This window comes from Octopus sinensis, linkage group LG2 (genome assembly GCF_006345805.1).
Source record: "Octopus sinensis linkage group LG2, ASM634580v1, whole genome shotgun sequence".
NCBI lineage: Eukaryota > Metazoa > Mollusca > Cephalopoda > Octopoda > Octopodidae > Octopus > Octopus sinensis.
In genome coordinates this window covers 85728987-85751301 of record NC_042998.1, presented here as the reverse complement: position 1 = coordinate 85751301, position 22315 = coordinate 85728987, and the positions used below count along the sequence as shown (strand labels likewise).

At 36.3% G+C, this 22315-nt stretch overlaps 1 protein-coding gene across 5 annotated transcripts in view; it reads right to left on the bottom strand.

Annotated features, from left to right (window-relative positions):
* Nucleotides 1-21982, bottom strand: part of LOC115232649 (protein TFG) — a 79129-nt gene extending 57147 nt beyond the window's left edge. For 2 of the 5 annotated variants that reach the window (XM_029802649.2, XM_036514971.1), the window contains exons 1-3: nt 21813-21968; nt 4623-4821; nt 738-821 (exon numbers count right to left, since the gene is read on the bottom strand). In XM_029802649.2, the coding sequence (XP_029658509.1) occupies nt 738-821; nt 4623-4815 (277 nt within the window). In that variant the 5' untranslated portion in view covers nt 4816-4821; nt 21813-21968. Of the gene's footprint in view, nt 1-737; nt 822-4622; nt 4837-21812 lie in introns of all 5 variants that reach the window. The other 3 variants (XM_036514966.1, XM_036514959.1, XM_036514974.1) reach the window with 3 other exon arrangements.
* Nucleotides 21983-22315: the final 333 nt, after the last annotated feature.

The following is a 22315-nucleotide window of genomic DNA, read 5'->3' as shown; positions in this document are numbered from 1 at the left end:
TGATGGGCTGGGGGTTTTCCCTGTCTTCATACCTTTAATTGCTTTATCTACCAAGGTACTGTCAATTTGGATTGCTGGTTCCTCTGTTGGGTCGACATTCAGCAGACTCTCTTTCATTCTCTTCATTTAGCAACCTTTCATAGTGGCATTGTGAATGTCTCTCTTTGCAGCCTCATTAAATGCAAGTGAGCCATCATCCATGCAGACACATTTCTCTCCTATGACATCATGATTCTCTCTCACACACTCTCTTGCAACACAAAACACTTCAAGTCTTTGGTCCTCATGATGCAGAACATAGGCAAATTTTTCTTATCTGCTTCTCCTCTGGCTAAGTAAACCTGTCTCCTAACTTCCCTTCTGGCAATCTGATACAATTCCCTGTTTCCACCATTCTTCCGGTCCTTCCATGCCTGTTTCTTTTCCCTAATGGCCCTGTAAACTACATTGTTCCACCACCATGTTACCTTGGGTCGAGAGGGGACTTTGCACCATCCACAGATCTGGTCAGTAGCCCTCAACAGGTTGTCTCATAGGAACCTCCAGTTGTCTTCCACATCATGTGATGCTATATCCCCCTCTATTTCGTCAAAAGCTTCAAGCGGTATTTACTAAATCCTTCATTATTTTCAAAATTAAGTGAAATAAAAGCTGTGTATTTCAACAGAAATATAACAAAGGAGTTGAGCAGAAAACATGCAAGATAAATTATACATAAGAAATACAAAATTACTTACCAAATAATGTGAGCTTCAGTATCCGGCTACACTGAATTGCAAATGAAAGGTCAGAGCTGTCAAATATTGTTATCAAATCTCCATCTGGAAGTAGAATTTAAAATTTTATATCCATAAGACAGTGTGTATGAAAGTAGAGAGTAATAAATAATTGTAAAGCTTATACACATGTTGAAGTTCAAAGCTCATTCTGTTGCTGCTCTAAAAAACAGGATTATTTTAGCAAAATTTCATGTAATTGTTTTTTTTTTTATGTCATTGTTTGATGTCTACTTTTCTAAGCTTGCATGGATCAGATGGAATTTGTTGAGGCAGATTTTCTATGGCAATATGCCTTTCTTGTCACAAACACTCACTTGTTTCTAAGCAAGGTAATATTTCCCTATTGCTAGACATATTTTCATAGAAGATTGGAAACAAACAACATTGTTTGCATAACAGTGATGCTTGTTTACAACCCTCACACATCAAGACAGGATATACAAAACAAATACACACTATATATTTATATATATATGTATACACATATACATGACAAGCTTCTTTCAGTTTCCATCTACCAAATCAACTTTGATCAGCCTATGGTCATAGCAGAAGATGCTCAAAGTGATACACTATGGGACTTAACCCCAAATCACATGGTTGGGAAGCAAGCTTCTCAGTCACAAAGCCACACCTACAGCCAATCATAGTTCATCAATCATCATCATCATCGTTTCATGTCCATTTTCCATGCTAACCTGGGTTGGACAGTTTGACTGAAGTCTGGAAAGCCAGCAGCTGCACCAAGCTCCAATCTGAACAGGCAATGTTTCTACAGCTGGATGCCCTCTCTAATACCAACCACTCAGTGTAGTGTGGGTGCTTTCATGTGCCACTGGAACAGGAGCCAGTCAGGCAAGCCTGGCATCAACCACATTTGGATAGTGCTTTTCACGTGCCACTGGCACAGAAGCCAGTCAGAGGGCACTGGCATCAGCCATGTCCATATGGTGCTTTTTACGTGCCACCAGCACAGGAGCCAGTCAGGCAGGCTTGGTGAGTTTAGAAAAAAATATTTTAGACTTGTTAATGAGTACAGCTGATTGAATGGTCAATTGCATGAATCCTTAAGTTTTGATGAAATAATTCTGTTTACCAACATACAATTACAACAGATTATATAAACATTTGTAACATAAATGTATTCAATGTTTTTATATGAAAAACAAAATACTATAAATCTGTTTGTGTGCATTTACTAACTTACATTAAATTAAGATACTGGCTAGTTTACATGAATTTAGAAATTTCACTTAGATGATCATAGATTAATTTTACACAACATGCCATCCCATCAAGCAGCTTTTCTCTTTACATTAATACTAAACATTATGGCAACTGATTAATTATCTTATGTAATTCAATCTATACTTCCGAACTATAGCCAATCCTTTTGGTCTCTTGCCAAAATAACTTCTGCCAACTTTGCAGAATCCTCTTTCCCTCCACTTCACAACACTAGTTCTGTTAGTAGTAACCCCATAGAGAAGCCTTCATGTCCACTGTGCACAATTGGCAAACCTCCAATTTATCACCTTCGACCTTTCCAAATCCACTACTTGTATACAAACCAAGTGTTAAAGTACATTCAGTCAGTTCAATCCAGTAAGGTCATCAGTCTCTTACATCACCCTCAAAAATTATATCTCAGAGCTACCATACTCAATCTCTCGTTTACAGGGATCTACCTTGATCTTTAGAAACATGCTAGTGTCCTATTCCTAAGAAAAGCAACTTCTCTGACCTACCAACTGTTGCCTGACACATTCACTTCTAATATCTCAAAGGTAATAGAGACAACATCAACAATGAAGTCCTTCAATATCTTGAACCTTCACAATTGCTCCATTTGTTGAGCCTCACTGTCACCAACAATTTTTTTGGTAAAAGCATATCTTTAATATTCTAAGTACATGGCCCTTTTCTTCAGAGTCAAAAAGATATTTTAGCCAGCAACAATCACCGTTACTCTACAAAGCTTATTTGTGGCCCACAACAGACAATTGCTTTCACATGTGAGGTGGTGCTACTGCTGTACAGACACCTTAGACCAAATGCAGAAAAAGGATCACTTAATTGGCATAACATCATCTATACACTTCAGCCTCCAGCCCACAGGCATGCTGTCTCTTTTCTCAGTCTTTTCTACCATTACTACTATAGCCTTTGCTCCATGGAGCAGTCTAGGCTCATACACACTTCACTCAGGCACTTCTATTTGACTCATCTTTCTTCCTCATATAGCCCTGGTTGTGCCTAAGCCCTTTATCTCTACACTAATCACTATGTCTAGTCCTCTCTTTTTAGGATAATAGCAATCTGGAATTCCTTTCTTGCAGGTGTTTGATTTGCAAAGGTTCAAGAAGAACATTAATGACATTGATCTCACTGCTCCAAATGGGCCTGCAAAGACCAAAGGCATTACCCCTACTATATCAAATATATAAAGAATAGTCAGAATAATGATTTCAAATTTTGGCAACAGGCCAGCAATTTTAGTGGGAGGGATTAGTCAAAAAGCAAAGTTGACCATGGTGAAATTTGAGCTTAAAATGCAGCATGCTCGAAGAAATACTGCAAAGCATTTTCCCCAACATGAAAACCAAAGTTCATGCTACTATGTACCCGTGGAAACGAAGGCACATAGCTTAATTGTATCATATCTTTTCCTTTTATAATTATATATGGAGAGCATGGGATGGTTGAATCTAGTTAAAAAGTGACAACTGGTAATCTGTTACTAAAACTCTACTGTCAAGCCCAAGACACTTTCAAACAATCCAATCCACATCAGTGAAAATAGAGTAAGAACAGCTTGTAGGATGTTGTAAACAGTGATAGCACTGTCCTTCTATCATACTTAAACCTCTCATTACCCAGCATAAAGCCACCTCCCTCAATGCCCTCTTAGTTGAGAGAGTCTTGATTTGCGAGATACTGAGTGACCTCACTGGTGCCAGTGCTATGCAAAAAGCACCCAGTACATTCAGTTAAGTAATTGGCATTAGGAAGGGCATCCAACTGTAGAAATCATGCCAAAGTAGATATTGTAGCTTGGCACAGTTCTCTGGCTCACCAGCTCCTATCAAACCATCCAACTCATGCCAGCATGCAAACAGATATATGATGAAGAACTGGATCCCACTGGTCAAATTTGAAAAACAATAGATCTGATGGCTCTTGTTGAATACCTTTAATAATATAAATGTCAAAGTAATTGATTTGCTCTTTTAACAGATAAAATACAGACTTACACATAATTTAAAATTTTCATTTTCCACTGAAAATAACAAATCTAAAAATAGTACTACAATTTGTAACTATTCACACTACTATTGCAACTCTGATTTAGCTTTATATTTCATAAATAGAAATTTTTTATCATTTAGTTTAATGATAAGGGCAGAGCCCAAAGATCTCTCAGAGTGCAAACAATTGCAATCAGAAGAGTCTTAATAGAATAATGTTTACCATAACATTTGCAGATAAATGGTAGCAGTGAGTATGTAGGTAGTAAAACAACCCCTGTGAAGGATAGTGTTTGGAGTGGAGTTTAGTAAGTAAAATACAGGAAAGATGACAAAAAAAAGAGTTGAGTGGGTGAGTTTATATGGAAGGTGTTTTTTTGTTTTTTTTTTCAGATAAGAAACTGCTTGATTAAACAAGGCAAGGACTCAGAATATGAACATAGCTTGATAGGTGTGAATGATTGAAGAGTATTGGGAAGTGAAGGCTTATCAAACAAGAATCCAAACATAAAACAAACAAGAGCAAAGTTAATATCTGCTATCTAACATAACCTATTTTAAGCAATATGCAGCAAAAAAGAAATTATCACCTTACCTTCATCTTTGTATTTGATTGTAATATCATCATTTGTGGCTAGCTTTCCTCGATACACTCGCTGCATCATTAGAACTAATTCGTCATATGTAATGTCCACATTGTGAATTGGGATTCGACGAATATCATCTCCTAATTGCACTTTGATAATTAACTTGCCAGAAAGATCCATCTGTTGGTCGTAGTTATTCATATTTATCTGCAATTAAACAATCTAGTAATATCATAGGTAGAATATCATTTAGCTGATAAATGATAAATGCAAAACTTTATACATACACACAGACGTTTTTTACATTAGTTAGTTTAATGAAAATTGGCGATTGTTTTGTTCTTTCTAGACAAGAAGTTAGTGTAATTAATATTCAAGTTGAAGAGTTAGAGATAAGGAAATTCCAAAGGAAGTTCTAAAACAAAAAAAAATAATCCTGCACAAACTGTTCAGTGGTACTGAGAGCAGTGGTGGGAGAGCAACTAACATCCTGTAAGTTGTGGTTTTAGAATGGAATGGAGAATGTTGGTAGATCAAGGAAACAGACACTATCATCTTGTCATCATTTAACGGCCATCTTTTATGCTGGCATGGTTAGAATAGTTTGAGAGAAGCTAACTAGGCAGAAGACTGCACCAGGTTTCACTGTCTGTTTTAGCAGGGTTTTTACAGCTGGATGCCCTTCTCAAAACCAGATGGCTGCACCAGGCTCCAATCTGATCTGGCAGAGTTTCTACAGCTGGATGCTCTTCCTGACACCAACCACTCCGAGAGTATAGTGCGTGCTTTTACGTGCCACCAGCATGAACACCAGCCAGGTGGTACTGGCAACGACCATGCTCAAATGGTGTTTTTTACGTGCTATCTGCACAGGGACCAGTCCAGCAGCACTGGCAATGACCTCACTCGAATGCTTTTTTCTCGTGCCACCGGCACAAGTGACAGTAAGGTGACGCTGGTAACGATCACGCTCGAATGGTGCTTTTTACGTACCACCGGCACGGAAGCCAGCTAGCTGCTCTGGCAACAATCACGCTCGGATGATGCTCTTAGTGCTCCACTAGCACGGATGCCAGTCATCGAATTTGATTTATGCAAGATGTATATAATTTATTACACATTTAACCTTTCTTTTTTAACATAAATGTGTGCACACATGTGTAAATAAAAGATTAACATCACATCTAGAGCCTGATATCTAATTGAACAACCATTGTTTTATAACAAATGAATCAATGATTTCTTTCTCTAACCTTGAAGTAATTAAAACAATTTAATGTTTGTGCATGACCTTTTTTTGAAAAGCCATGACACAGTTATCAGTTAACTCCTACAATCATATCAGCTCTTTCTTCCACTATTTTCATGCCACCTCTTCTAGGTGAGCACAACACAAAAATCAAATAGTTGCATATGTATGCATATGTTAATGAACATAAGTGGGCCAAGTGGTTAAGGAGTTTGCTTTGCAAACATGAGGCCTAAGTTTTAATCCCACAGTGAGGAATCTAGGCGTAAGGCATTTTAACACAGCTTTGTGTTAATACAATTTCACTCACTACAACTGTCAGCAGGACTATAACTGTAATTCAAAGGTTCAACTTCATCACACTATGTCATACAGATTCTACTCGAGCTGTTAAAGGTACATGTCTCTGGAATACTCAGCCAATATGCATGCTAATTTAATGAAAACTGAACACTCATAAATCTCAACAATAAAACTCATTATTTTATGTGTGTGCACGTGTATAATACACACACATTTGTAGTGTGTGTGTGTGAGAGAGAGAGAGAGAGGTAGTGTCTTTGTATTTGCTGAAAACAAATGTCTTTGTCCTAGAGGCAGTGTTCTTCATTTCCAAACTTCTGTGAAAACATGTCCAGTCATGGGGAAATAGATGAGGGTTGCTGACAGAAAGGACATCTGACTAGAAAAATCTGCCTCAACAATTTCCAACAAACCTGTGCAAGCATGGAAAAGCAGACATTTAAAATGACAATGATGGTATCCATGTGTGTGTGTGTCATTATTATAAACTTTTCCATGCATGAAGGAGTAATGCAGAATTTGTGGAGGCAGAGTCACTAGAGCCAGATGCTCTTCTCTTTACTAACCCTCACCAGTTTCATCATCATCATCGTTTAACGTCCGCTTTCCATGCTAGCATGGGTTGGACGGTTCAACTGGGGTCTGGCAAGCTCGAAGGCTGCACCAGGCCAGTCAGATCTGGCAGTGTTTCTACAGCTGGATGCCCTTCCTAACGCCAACCACACCCCAAGCAAGGTATTATTTCCCCATGGCCAGACATTTTTCTCAGAGATTTTGAAAAGAACAACATCACTTGTATGTTAGTGAAACTCATCTATAACCATTACATGATGTGAAGACATGGACGCACACAAACAGGTATATGCATGCACACACAAGGGTCCTTTCAGTTTTTACGTAGCATATCTACTCACTGGTCTTTGGTCAGTCAAAGTGTCATGTCTACAGTAGAAGACACTCATCCAAGATGCCGGTCAGTAGGATTTAATCCAAAAGCACACAGTTGAGAAGCAAGCTTCTTAACCATACAGTTATGCTGTGTGTGTGTGTGTATGTGTGTGTGTGTGTGTGTGTGTGTGTGTGAGAGAGAGAGAGGGAGGGAGAGAGAGAGAGAGAGAGAAAAAGAGAGAGAGAGAAAAAGAGAGAGAGAGAGAGAGAAAGAGTGATTGGTCTTAATAGGGTTGGAGAAGCATTTCAAACTTGACAAAGCCCATCTTTCTCTATATTTGAACACAGCCAATTTCTTCTTTCTCTGAGAGAGAGAGAGAGAGAGAGAGGGAGAGAGAGAGAGAGAATTAATTCAAGAGCTGGAGTGGTACTTTTTCAGGGAAAAATGACAAAGTTGGCCTCAACAGGATTTGAACTCAAAGTACAGAAAGTTAGAATGTGTACCAAAGGCATTGTACAGCCAAATGCTCTCTCTGTCACCAATCCATACTTGTTTTCACTCAAGATGTAGGTGTAGGCACATGTAGAGGTGACTGAAAAGCTTGCTTCCCAACTATGTGGTCTTAGGTTCAGTTCCACTGTGCAGCACCATGGGTAAGTGTCTTCTACAATAGCCCTGGGCCAACCAAAGCCTTGTGAGTAGATTCAGTAGATGGAAAGAGAATGAAGCGCATTGTGTGTGTGTGTGTGCGTGTAAAACATTATCTAGGTATCATTTGATGGTGGTAAATGAGCATCACTGTCATAAAAGTGAGGTTGCTGGTTTCCAGTCTTTCATGAAAAACGTGCCTGGCTATGAGGAAATATTACTTTGCTTGGAAGGAGGTGATAGGAAGGCCATTAAAAATCTGCCTCAAAATGCCATCTCACCCTTGCAATCATGAAAAATGAATATTATGATGATGATGATGATAAACACAAGCACATATATACTCATTCATTATTACTTCTGGTTTTCATGCAAGGATTGGTTTGATAAACATATCGAGGAGCTGATTTATAGTCTTTCCTTTTGTTCGCCCTTACCCGTTTTTCAAGTAAGGAATCTATTTCACATATCATCAAAGTCATAAACCAGTGCACATTTTGTTGACAAAGGAAATGGGAAGAGTTTTACATGTGACATTGCTGTTTTTGGACACTAAGGAACAATACTTGAAAACACATAAAAATAGAGTCTGAATGCAAAAGAGAGAAAGAAAGTGAAAGGGAAACAAAGGCTGCACAGTATGAGAAAGAGAGAAAGAAACAGACAGGCAGATAGAGAGAGGGGGGCTGGAGCATATCAGTATATATGTAATCACATAAGCACACACAATTTAATTTTTCAATGTATACTTATAATGATAATTAAGCATTTATCCATATTGTCACAGTGTATAACAAAAAGCATAAATAGTGTTTAATAGTATGTAGGCCCTTTAACAACTAATCAGTCAGTTACAAATTTCTTAATTATAGTAAGCATTTATGTTTGGCAAGCAGGGTAGGGTTTTAAAATATTGATGTTTCTTTATTAGCCACACTGGGCCAAATACAGAGGAGACAAAATACAATGTAGAGCTTTTCTTTTGAAAAAAGGAGAAAAATAAAATTCCGATCAAAATGGATCGTGAAAGAAAAGCACCAATCGAAAGGGATCGTGTATCATAGAAAATATTGTAAATGTTACAAGAAAGAAAAACAGATTAGGTTTATTCGTGGAAAGAAAAGCCTACAGAAAAGACCATGGTAACCCTGGGCAATAATGTCCAATAAAGACACATTACAGTAAGTGACTCTTTTTTTTCCCCCTTTAAAATTATAGATAGGTAGCCAGACTTACAGACAAAGTGTATGTATGTATATATGCATGCATACATGCACACACACACACACACACACACAAAGACTATATGTATGTATGCAATAATGCATGCATGTAAGAGTATAATATCAACAAAAATGAACAACAATGCAGAATGTTTCAAGCCTATGACAAATAAATTGGTCACACCAGAAATAAAAAGGATAAATTCTCACTGACCACCAAACAGAACATATAAAAGAAATATATATTTATATAACAGATATATATATAATAGATGTTTCAAAAAATTTGCATCATCATCATTTAATGTTTTCCATGCTGGCATGGGTTGGACATTCTGACAAGAGCTGTTGTCTGTTTTGGAATGGTTTCTATAGCAGGATGCCCTTCCTAACAGTTATATTGATTTTAAAAAATGATAAGCATTCAATTTTCTGAATAAAATTTTTTAATAATGTAAACTAAGTTGGTTCAATTCCAGTTGAGATAGAGGAAAAGTCAAATAAATGCTTAAAAAGTATTAAAAAAAGACCAGAGAAAGAATGAACGAAAGAAAGAATATAAAAATGCTACCTATGTGAAAAGAGACATTCTTCTAATGATATGGAATGTATCTGTTGCAGGAGCAAAGATTACAAAACTGAGAAAATAATGAAAGAATGGTTAATGCAGGAGTACATCACCACAAAAAGAAGAAAATGACAAGTAAATCTAATGCAATGGAACTTGAAACTCTTGAACAAGCAACATACAGGAAAACAAGCCAAAAGATTCTCTAATGCAAGGGTACAATGTGTCAAATAAAGGAAAAATTTGTATTTCACTCTGAAATATGTAATAATGATTGGTTTTAGTAGCGGAACTCAAAGATAAAGCTATAAATAACAGTATGTAAAATACTTGGTTGGAACAAGTCAAAGGCTGGCTGTGAGACACGAACCCACATTTTCTGGGGCAGCCTTCAACTTTTTCCATCCAAAGGGTTTTTTATTTACTCCAATATTTTACACATTTTAGCTTCATCTATTTTGAGTTCTACCATTAAAAACAATGTATTTCTTTATTTCAGGTCTCTCAAATTCTTACAATGTAAACAATATAATGATGATATATTGTAGAGAGAGAGATAGATAAAGTCAACTGACTGGTACTTGTTATATCAACCCCAGGAAAATGTTGACTCAATCAGGATGTGAACTCAGATAATAAAGGGATAAAGATGAAAGGTCATTATGTCCAGTACACACAAGGCTGTACATTTAATAGTGTAGGAGGAGTTAACTAGTTAGCAGCAAATGAATACTGCATGTGACTGGAAATAGGACACAAACTAATAATGTAGTTTGAATGGAGAATAGGTACTGAAATGAAAGAAGAGAAGGCAGGATTGTTTGCTAACACTTTAATTGATATGGTAGAAGTCAGAAAGTGCTCCAACAACATATTCAGCATCTCAGCAACAAATGAGACAGTTGTAAACTCATATGTAATAGACTGAAACGTAGTCCCATCCATAGGCAAAGTTGCAAATTGCATTTTCACTTGCAAGTAAATTTCTATTAATATAATGCAGTAATTAGGAAAAGACACTGACAATAAGCAATGCATTTCACACCATTTTTCTTAATGGCAAATAAAGAATTATCTGCAAAATTGCTTCTTCTCCTTAGTAACTGATAAAACTAATTGACTAATTAGCCCCAAGTCCTTCTTACATTGTTACAAATACTTTAAGAATGATTTCACTGAGCCTGTTTAGCTTACTAGCTTCAAATCTTGGTGAATTAATAACTTTGTATGCTGTGGAATGTATTGTTAAATAGGGGGTCCCACTGTTAAAAAATATATATCCAGAGATATAATAAAATTATGTTGTTAACAGAAATTATCAACCCTTGTCATTTGTCATTTAATGTCCGCTTTCCATGCTGGCATGGATTTGACAATTTGAATGAGAATTGGCAAGCTGGGAGGCTGCACCAGGCTCCAATCTGATTTGGCAAGGTTTCTACAGCTGGATGCCCTTCCTAACACCAACCACTCTGAGTGTAGTGGGTGATTTTACACGTCGCCGGTACAGGTGCCAGTTAGGTGGCACTGGCCACGCTCAAATGGAGCTTTTTACGTGCTATTGACATGGGTACCAGTCAGGCGACACTGGCATCGACCATGACAACAATTTCACTTGGTTCAACAGGTCTTCACAAGCACGGCATGTTGCCCAATGATTAAGGGGTGCTTTTGAAAGGGCCAGTTATGCAACAGTGGCATCGGCCATGACTACAATCTTACTTGACTTGCTGAGTCTTCTCAAGCACAGCATATCTCCAAAGGTCTCAGTTGCTTGTCATTGCCTCAGTGAGGTCCAACGTTCAAAAGTTGTGCTTCACCACCTCACCCCATGTTTTCCTGTGTCTACCTCTTCCATAGGTTCCCTCCACTTTTAGGGTGTGACACTTCTTCACACAGCTGTCCTCATTCCTACACATCATATGGCCATACCAGTGCAGTTTCTCTCTTGCACACCACAGCTGATGCTTGTCTAGTAAGATATCTGAGCAGTTTATGAGCATTTCAACTCCTACCTATGACTGTATATCACATCACATTTGAATTATTCATTTTTCTGTCATTCTTCTGGAGATCCCATTGCACCTTTTGTGTATCCATTGTTCACACTGATATCAAGTTGCTGCTAATTCCTTTCCCAGATATTGGACAAAGACACTTGCTAGATGGTCTTCTGGATTTTGAAGCCTCTTACTAACCACCATTTATGTGTGTATGTGTGTGCACACATTTTACTGAAGCTGTATAAAACTTCACAGAGTTCCATGTAATTGATCTTCACCTTTTTTGCACCTACATGCTTGTATGTGTGTATATATACACATATAAACACACACACACACACATATATTACACATTGACCCTTTTGTTGCCATATTTTTGCTGATACACATTGGCACGATTCCATTAATTTTGGAAATGATAAATAATTTAGTAAAATAATTTTATTATTAAGCTAGTGCTTGGAGCATAAATTAAATTTTTGAAGTCCAGTTTTAATTTAGATCACTTCAAAATATGAAGTTTATATCATAGAACCAGAAGCATTCTTCAGCAGCTTGATAACAAAAGGGTTAACAGTCATTCATACACAAGAGATATTTTTAATTTGTTGTTCTTTTATTATTGCAGAGTAAAAGAAAACCATGTTAAAGGAGTAATGGACAATTTGCTAGAAAGTCAATGGTTCATATTCTGCCACTGCACCTTGGCCAACACATCTTTTAACTCTTTCAGTCCAACAATGATAAGTACCACCCCACAACTAAAAAGTTATCCCTAAAATTTCAATTCGTATGGAATGGGTTCTTTTACAAAACCCTGTCCACTTCTATGCACTCTCTTAACCAGTATTTCACAGAAATGCTGAGGAAACTGCTAGGATTTCTATATTCCCATTTAGGTCTTTATTTTATACAAAATGTGTGTGTGTGATGCAAGAAATACAGAAAAAGACAAGGTAAAAAAAAACACAGAATTAGATTGATGCTCAAGAAATTGGAAAAAAAGGAGAAAAAGTCTTTTTCATTTTGAGTATCCACTCATATTCTGGAATTTAAGACAGACAAAGTGAGAAAAGAATGGAGAAGGAAAAATTGAGAAATACAAGCACATGTGCAGGCATGGTTGTATGGCTAAGAAGTTTGCTTCCCATTGCATGGTACCTTGGCCGAGAATCTACTATAGCCCCAAGTTGACCAAAGCCTTGTAATAGAATTTGGTAGACAGAAACTGGAAGAAGCTTAATGTATATATGTATGTGCAATGTGTATTTTGTTTACATATATTCCAAATATCATGAGCTACAAGTCATAATGCTATAGTCATTTCTCCCGTGAACAAACTATCCACTGGCTTTGTGCCTTCAAAGGTGTGTGAAATAAATCCTTTACTTAAAACACAGGTGAAGCTTAATAACAGCAGGGATGTCTAGCAATATTGCAATTCCTCAATGTATTTGTCAAATCCATGCCAGCATGATCGTCATCATTTTAACATGCATTTTCTCATGCTTGCACAAATCAAATGGAATTTGTCACAGCAGATTTTTCAACATGTGAATTCCTTTGGAAAACTGGAAATGAACAATGCTTGGTTACATCTGTCACACAATGTCAAGAGGAGGATGGGGGAACATTATACAAACACAAGTGTGTGTGTGTGTGTGTGTGTGTGTGTGTAATGTTCCCCTCCTCCTGACATGTATACATATATAAATATATACACACGAATCCAGTAACATGTCCTACACCACAAAAAAGTGGGATCAGTGTAAAATTATTAGATGTGTTGTTAGTTTACAGTACTAGGTTCTTGGTATCCTACCAATCTGGTGAAAACAATAGGAACCCAATGAACTAAAGTCTTCCTTAAAATTGTCTAAATACTGAGTTAACAGAAGTCACTTTTGACTCATTGGCTGACTAATAACTATTATAGTCTATGTCACTACCTAAATGTCTTGTTTGATTCATGATGACATAAACATTCATAAACAAAACGATTCAAGAGACTTTCTCTATTAAGAGATGAAGTAAGATTAAAATAATTAACAGAGAGGCAAGTTCAGTATTACAACAAACACATCATCCCCCTTCCCAGCATAAATTAGAAGACAGGGAAATGTAAGAACAACTTTATATTATGTAAGTATTGCAACCAGTATGCACAAGACAATGTAACTTAATTTGACATGGGTTGGTATTGAATCAGCACTTTGAATTTCTTTGAGTGACAAGAAAGGAATTATGAGCAACATCACACTGCTAATAGATTTGATCCTTGACACCCTCAAAGAACATAATGCAGAACCTCATCCTATTTTTAACCCTTGATATATAGCAATGTATGAATGTGCAACGTTATAAATTTCATAACTCAAGTAATAATAGTAAAACATCTCAAACACTGAACAAATGAAGAAAATAGCATACAAGTTATATATGTAGGTATGTATCATCATTTAAAGTCCATCCTCCATGCTAGCATGGGTGGGACAGTACCACAAGAGCTGACCAAGCTGAAGCCTGCACCAGACTTCTGTGACTGTTTTCGCAGGATTTGTATATATGTATAAATGAATACACACACACATTTTCATATCCACTATACTCTCTTCCTATACTATCCTATACTCTCTCCTGAAACAGGAGTGGTCATGTAGCTCATATTCAGCAAGAAACTTGTTCTGCTCTGATCCATTTCCCCTCAAACTCAACCCCTTTTCTATGGTTTATTTTCCAGCATAAAGTTTCCCACTCCCCACCTGAGGTTTGTCGTCTTGCAAGCTGTATGGCAACTTCCTTACTGTTGGCAGCATGGAAAAAAGCACCCAGTTCACACTGTAAGGTGGCTGATATTAGGAGGGGCATCCAACTGTAGAAAACATGCCAAACAGACACCGTTTCACCTCTCTGTGAAAAAGTATCAGATGTGCCACTATGAGATTGCTGACAATTTTTCAGTTAGCAGTGTTGAGCTTAAAACTTCCTGATACAAATTACAGAGGGATAGATAGGATTTTACTATATTGATCCACCTCAACTGCCCTACATGAAGACAAAGCTTTAAGTTGTGCTTTGATGAGCTATTGATTTCACCACCATTCACCACTTGAAGTGAGCTGGGAATTACAAATGAAGGCCAAATATCCATTCTTATTTCTTTCAGCATTTGGTAAATTCTTGCAATCAAATTGTGTTTAATTTCTTTTATGATGCTGATTTCACAATTCTTGAATAGGACTTTCTTAATTCTGCTATCAAGCTAATTATATAAGAACATACACAGCTAAACTCATCTCATCCTCTTCAAATGACAAGCCTCGTTAACATTTATCACACCATTCTTGACCATATCATATTCCCTTACATTATATTGTATCATCATGAAAAAAGTGTGACACACTGAATAATGTGATCCAAGGTATACAATTCCCAAAAAAGGATGGAATGGAATACTGACCAGGAGCTAAACCATAACAACAAAGCCATCAATTCCAAAGTAGGATTATTAACAGTACAATTACCATAGTAGCTTAGTCTCCTCCCAATAATGCCCTACTGTCATCAAAAAAGGAAGGACACATTAGATAATATAGCCATAGATACTCTATGTCTAAAAAAAAAAAGATGCTGTCTGACCTGGGGTAAAGTTAACAGACTTAGGCTAAACAACAACACACAATTCTGGCTTGCAAACAATTTCTCAAATTGTCAAGCATATGTAGTATCAAAGAATACTTAAAGAAACTGGAAGTTTTTTTTTTTTTTATAAAGTACCATAAGGATCTATTTTTACACTAACTCTTTAATCTACATCTACTGAAACAATTCCCCATATCACCACAAAACACATACAGCTGAGCCAATGAAAAAGTGTTTATGCAGTCACTCGAAGCACCAAATACAACAACCAAATTCCTCAGAGTAAACCCTGATGCCTCATCACCACTATCTTCACTTATTTTCCAGCTGAAGTAGCCATATATCTCCTCTACATGATACCTGTTCCTTCCTCTATTATATTTTAACCTCTAATCACCTGGTGTTAGGCCACATCCCTCAATACTACACCTCCACTCAGTTGAGAGGCTTTGTCTTGCTAGTCACTTGGTCACCTCATTAGTGCCAGTGTCACAAAAAGCATCCAGTACACTCTGTAAAGTAGTTGGCATTGGGAAGAGCATCCAGCAACAGAAACCATTCCAAAGCAGACACTGGAGTCTAGCACAGCCTGTCCTGTGCACCAGACATTAAATGATGATGATGATGAACACATTGTTTTTTTAATCAAATCTATCCAATCAAGGCTACACGATAAACCACACGACTACTCCAAAACTATAACAGTCACCTAGGAACCTAACTCCAAAATAACAGCGCCTATCAAATTCAATGACTCCTTTCTTACTAGAAACACTAGAGAGCATCAAATACAACCAACTATCACACCCAAGTGCAACAATATTTACAGCATGTATAGAAGCAAAGAAAACAACAAGACCTACCTCAGACTTCAATCTCTAAACAAGAACATACAACAGTGCACCCCATACTTAAAATGAAAAATTTGGAAAAACATGTGCATAATATATTCCAGTAGCAAGTTCCAGACCTAACAATCATTACCATTCTATGCAAACTTACTCTTAAACACAGACACATCTTTCAGTTGTCTTGAAATCATTATTCCTTCCACTCAGTCTTTGCAAACAAACATGTACTCACAGTAAAATAAAATGAAAAAAAGCATAGTATTTGAAAAACTTAAAATACTATCCTGAGATAAACCACTAACGGTAAGTACAGAGGAACAGTAAATGTCAAGCCCTGACCAAGTCCACCTTGCCCATCTCAACCATGGCTACAACAAGAAGCTATATGTGTACAGGTATATGAATAAATAAGAGTGCCTCTATACTGTTGTATGATCTGCAACAAATGGCAGACAAATACTCCTCAAGTCATACTGCATGCTTTTAAAGGGGTAAAAACACATAAGAAAATGCACTTTCTAATATTAAAAAAGATGGAGGTAATGTTTGAAAAGGGTAGACCCAAAATGTGGAACAAAGTGGTGAGAAAAGATCTTCAGACGTTGGGTCTCACACAGAGGATGACAAAGGACAGAGACTGCTGGTGGTTTGCTGTGCTTGAGAAGACACATCAAGCTAAGTTAAATTGTGGTTCTAACATACAGGTATATTCTCTACATACCTCTTCAACTGAGTGATCCTAATCTTGCAGGCTTGTGGGTGCTGGTGTTACATAAAAAGCATGTAGGTGCCATGTAAAAGCGCCCATGCTGGTGCTGCATAAATGCACCTATTACACTCTGTAAAGTGGTTGATGTTAAGGAAGGGCATCCAGCTGTAAATACCATGCCAAAACAGACATGGAGTCTGGGCAGCTCTTCAGCTGCTTAGCTCCTGTCAAACTGTCCAACTCATACCAGCATGGAAAACAGACATTCAACAATGATGATGATGGATCAGTCATAGCTAAAATGCCTTTGATCATAAGTCTGCTCAATAACTACAGGCGTACAGAAGCTCACAGGAAGAGAGTGAAGTATATATAGTCACACTGATGTAAACATGAATAACGAGTACATGTCTGATGTGAGATATAGTACACCTGGAGTAATAGGTCACAACTACTCATTAGATTGACTACCAATGTGCAATAATGATGTAACATCTGGCTGCTTAACTCATTAGATAGTACCCAAATCTCCTCAAATCATACCATACCATGTTAAAAAGGGAAGAATCTATATTAAAAATGCAGTCTGAAGATGTACCAGGTCAGGAAAAAAAAAATGTGATTGACACAGCTGGAATGTCTCCAATCATAATTCTGCTGCATCAGAGCTGACAAAAGGCTTAACAACTAGTCACACAGAATGATTCTAATATTGATGCATCTTTTGTGATACAGTCAGACCATGACTGACAAGTCCAATCCATGCAGGCATGGACATAAAATTATGATGATGAGAATTTCAATTGAAATTTTTGTATTTTCAATATTTTCATTTCAATAAATTACGTATTTTAACACTTCCAAATTGGTAAAACAATCCATACCTTTTGTTTGTTATTGGATTGCAGCCATGCTGGGGCACAGCCTAGTAGAGTTTACTTCAACAAATCAACTCCAGTACTTATTTTTATTTTAAATTTGGTACCTATTCTATCAGCCACTTTTACCAAACCATTAACCTATGGGGACATAAAACAAAACAACACCAGTTGTCAAGCAGTGGTAAGGGACAAACACAAATACATACACACACACACATACATACATGACAGATTTCCAGTTTCCATCAAACCCATTTACAAGGCATTGCTCGACCTGAGGCTGTAGCAGCAGATATTTGTCCAAGGCACTGCACAATGGAACTGAACCTGTTTCTAACCACACAGGAATTTTCAAGATCTGAACCAAAATCAACTTGTCAACTCCATTACATAGTTATGCAACAAGTATTATTTACTATTAAGAGTGCAAGAAATAATTATTCGGTTAATTAATGAAAAAAAATTCACAGAATTTCACTCTTTTATAGGCATATTTAACATAATCTATTTCCATTATGAATTGTCATGTGAGAGAACAAAACCTCTCATGCTATTTAGGAATTGTTTAATATCATTTGTTAGGAACTGAGATAAGAATGGGAAGTAAATGGAAAACAGAAAGGATACCTAAACAGTAAAATAAAAAAAAAATAAGCATCCATAAGAAAAGTTAAACTATCCTATGCATATTTCTGAAATTGCATAACTATCATTTCCTTCTCTTCATGAAGAAAAAGAAGTTATACTTCTCATTTAGTAGTTTTTAGATAAAAGGCCAGATAATCATAGGACTAATTGTATTTCAATAGACAAAGCTCTCTCACTCAATCCTCAAGTAGTATAGCAGCAGCAGTTATGGTTGTTGTCAATTTGTCAAGTCAACTGATTGAGCAAACAAAGCTCTGATCAAAGGCATTCCAGTCATGACCACCCAGTGTTTTTAGTGGTATTTAGGACATCATTCTTTGTGTTCAGTGTTTAAGATGATGGTGGTCGTGGGGGGTAATTTAAGGAAGAATCTTTTTTTAAATTTTGCTGCTACTTTTAGCAGGTTAACAATCCCTGAGGGCAGTAAGTAGCAGGAAAAGTATACCTTTTAAGAAATATATTACAGTAAATGATGTATCACATTAGCATAAGACCACAGATTTGTGAGGAATATAGTCAATTACATCAATCCAAGACATGCTTAATACTGTGATGAAAGGTAAAACTGATCCAGTAAAATTATACATACCACAGGTCCAAGAAACTACTGAATATACACAAGAGGAACAAAGATCTGACTTTATAGAATACTTTAAAAGGTTTAGTAAAACAAACGGGAGAAGCACCATCCGAACATGGTCGATGCCAGTGCTGCCTGCCTGGCTCCCATGCCAGTGGTATGTAAAAAGCACCCACTACACTCTCGGAGTGGTTATCGTTATGAAGGGCATCTAGCTTTAGAAAACTTGCCAGATCAGATTGGAGCCTGGCACAGCCTACTAGCTTGCCAGTCCCCAGTCAAACTGTCCAACTTATGCCAGCATAGAAAACAGACATTAAACGATGATGATTGTAATCAGCAGACAGTTACAAAAGTGACTCAAGTGGAGTTTCATGAAAAGAATTTTGTCTAAGGCACTTATAGTACCTTAGACGAAATTCTTGGGTCCTGATTCATTTTTGTAACTTTCTACCAACTAAAAATTAAAAAAAAAAGAGATTACAGTAATTATTAATCTTCCAAAAAGCAATGGTGTATGGCCAAGACAAGAAAATGCCAAACTAGATGCTTTACTTAAACTTGGCCTTGTATCTTTGTTTTCAATTCAATCAGCTAAGCTCATCCCTCCAACACAAAACTGACCTTGTACCATAACAAAATGACTTGATAATCCAATTAAAATACCTAATTGCTTACATATTAATTTCTAAATCATAAGCAAAGGATTAAGCTTCCCAGTGAGCTGAATCAGTGACTCAGTTGTAAACAATTCATTTTGTTTAAGCTGACTATTTCTCGTAAAAGCTATAATCAACCATTTTCCTTAGACTGTAATTCCAAAAGCTTAGCTGCAATTATATATTTTAAAAAATCTGAAATTGCAAAACCTTGCAATTTCATGCTCAATTTTAGGTTTAAACACTTCCTAAGCTGAAACTTCGAAGTTACTGTCAATCTTTATCTTGTATAAAATTAATAATGTACTCTATTAAAAAGTATTGAGTGACCCTTCAATTTAATGTCAAATTGTTTTTGTAACCTCACATAAAACAAGCATTACATATGTGCGTTTGTGTGTGTGTGTGTGTGTGTGTATTAGTATAGAGTAGCTTGGGTGAAGCATTGTGATATAAAATTAGATAAGAACCTGTTGAGACCGAAACAATGCAAAATGAATTACAAAAGAAAATACTAAGCAAAATTTCAATTAACATTCTGCTTTCACTTTTGTATTTCCTTTTGCAAAGTATCTTTACTTGTTTCGGTCCTTAGACTGCGGCCATACCGGGGCACCACGTTGAAGAATTTTTTAATCGAATGAATCGACCCCAGGACTTATTTTTCTTCAAGTTTAGTACCTATTCTATCAATGTCTTTTAGCCGAACCGCTATCAAGGGGATGTAAACAAACCAACACCGGTTGTCAGACGATAGTGGGAGTCAGGCAAATACACACACACACGACGGGCGTCTTTCAGTTTCCGTCGACCAAATTCACTCAAGTATTTGGTCAACTTGAGGCTACAGTAGAAGACACTTGCTCAAGAGCCACGCAAGTGGGACTGAACACGGAAGTATGTGGTTGGGAAGCAAACTTCTTACTATACAGCCATGCCTATATATATAGAGAGAGAGATACATACAGACGATCAAAGAGAGATGTAGATATATAATAAACGGCAACGCATGAAACTCGGCCCTTTAGTCACTCTAACTTACTTTGCCGTTTATTGATTACACAAACACAAGTCATGACTTCAGAGAGGTAACCCACTGTCCGTTTTCCCATAACTCTTAAAAATACGTATTATTAATGAAATGTTCCAGAGATACATTTTAGGTGGTGTACAAGACTATAATTATGTGGCGAGGACATGAAAAAAAAAATTATAAACAAGGAAGGAGGAGATCTTCCCCTCCTCCTCGCCGGTTGTAATTTCTTTCCTGAATCCATGCTATAGACCTTGCAGACGAAAAACAAAAATTGGAAGAGAAGAAATGGCAAAAACAAGAGAGATAATTAGATGAAAGGATTAAATTATTGCGATTTAAGATAAGTTTGTTAGTGGAGAAAATTTTGGAGAATGATGATGATGCCACTCAGCCTAATTTAAATCATGTTGGGGTACCTTTTACTAATGAAATATTACCTGAAATATAATTTAAGACAATGAAGAATTAGAAATATAAGAGCAGTGTATTTCTTAATTAAATTACATGGCAAGAATAAAAGTGAAAGGTAACTTATGGTTCTAGGAGTTAATCTAATGAATTTCAGAACCAAAATTGAGTTTATATCACTATATACTGATTTTGAAAATTACCTTTCTAATATGCTACAATAATGGATCTAAAAATTAAATAAAACCAAAACATATAAATACAAACAAGATAAAACGGCTCTTTTTAACCCTATGTAATATGTAATGTTTCGTGTTATTTTAAGAAAATCTTGTGACAACACATATCGGATTTGGTACGTCCCACTAAATTTGTCTGAGTCAGGTTAAATTAGTGGACTTGATTTTTTAAAAATAAGTTAATTATTTGTTAATAATATCAGTAATTATCTTCAAATTTGAATAATTTATAGCATATAAACAAATTCTAAATAAATATTGGTTCTAATATTATAAGCATCATCTTACAAGCTCAGGCACTTACAGGAACACACACGCAAATTGAATAACACAGTTACTTTATTTTTTTAAATATATCAAAATAACGTTTGAAAATATGTAATATATATGTAGTGGATGAAATAAAAGCAAATATTATATTTAAGTAAATATCGAGCAAACGATTAGAGCAGGTAAGAAGAAATATTAATAAGTCATTCTGTATCGCATACATAGTAGTCGACTTCAGACAAAGGCGATTTACAGAAAGAATATGAATAATTTTGCTTTTACAAACAGATATATGAAATGCATTTTACTCGGCGAAGACAATTTTACTGATAAAATAATAATAATTATTATTATTGAGGAAAAAAGGAGAGAAAAAAGCGATATACAAGTACCTAGAAAAGATGTAATGGGAAAGCTCTCAGTGACAAACAGCAGATGAGTCAATGTCGGGATGTGGCAAGGTCTCTTACAACGTTCACAAATCTTTAGGCCCCCACACTGCCTTCATAAATAGCTTGTTACTAATAATTAAAGCAACATTTTTCATGCCGTTGTTAACTAAGTTAGCTAGTTAAGCGTGCTATCGGCAATTTAATTTTTTTAGCTTATAAATATCTACCGAAAATTTTTTTTTAAGTGTGAGTGAACATGTATTTTTTTTAATTGATAAATAAAAATTAGAGCAGCAGTTTTCGTAAATGTCTAACACAGCAAGATTTGGCATTTACCATGGCCTTTCCGTTAACCCATACTTGAAAAAAAAATAAATGCTTAATAATCTATTTATATCTTATTAGCGATGTTATATATTTTTTCCTTTGGGAACTATACATATTTAAGGAATTCGGGATGTTTAACGGGAACATTTATCGCTTTACCAATTCTTGTTCACTGA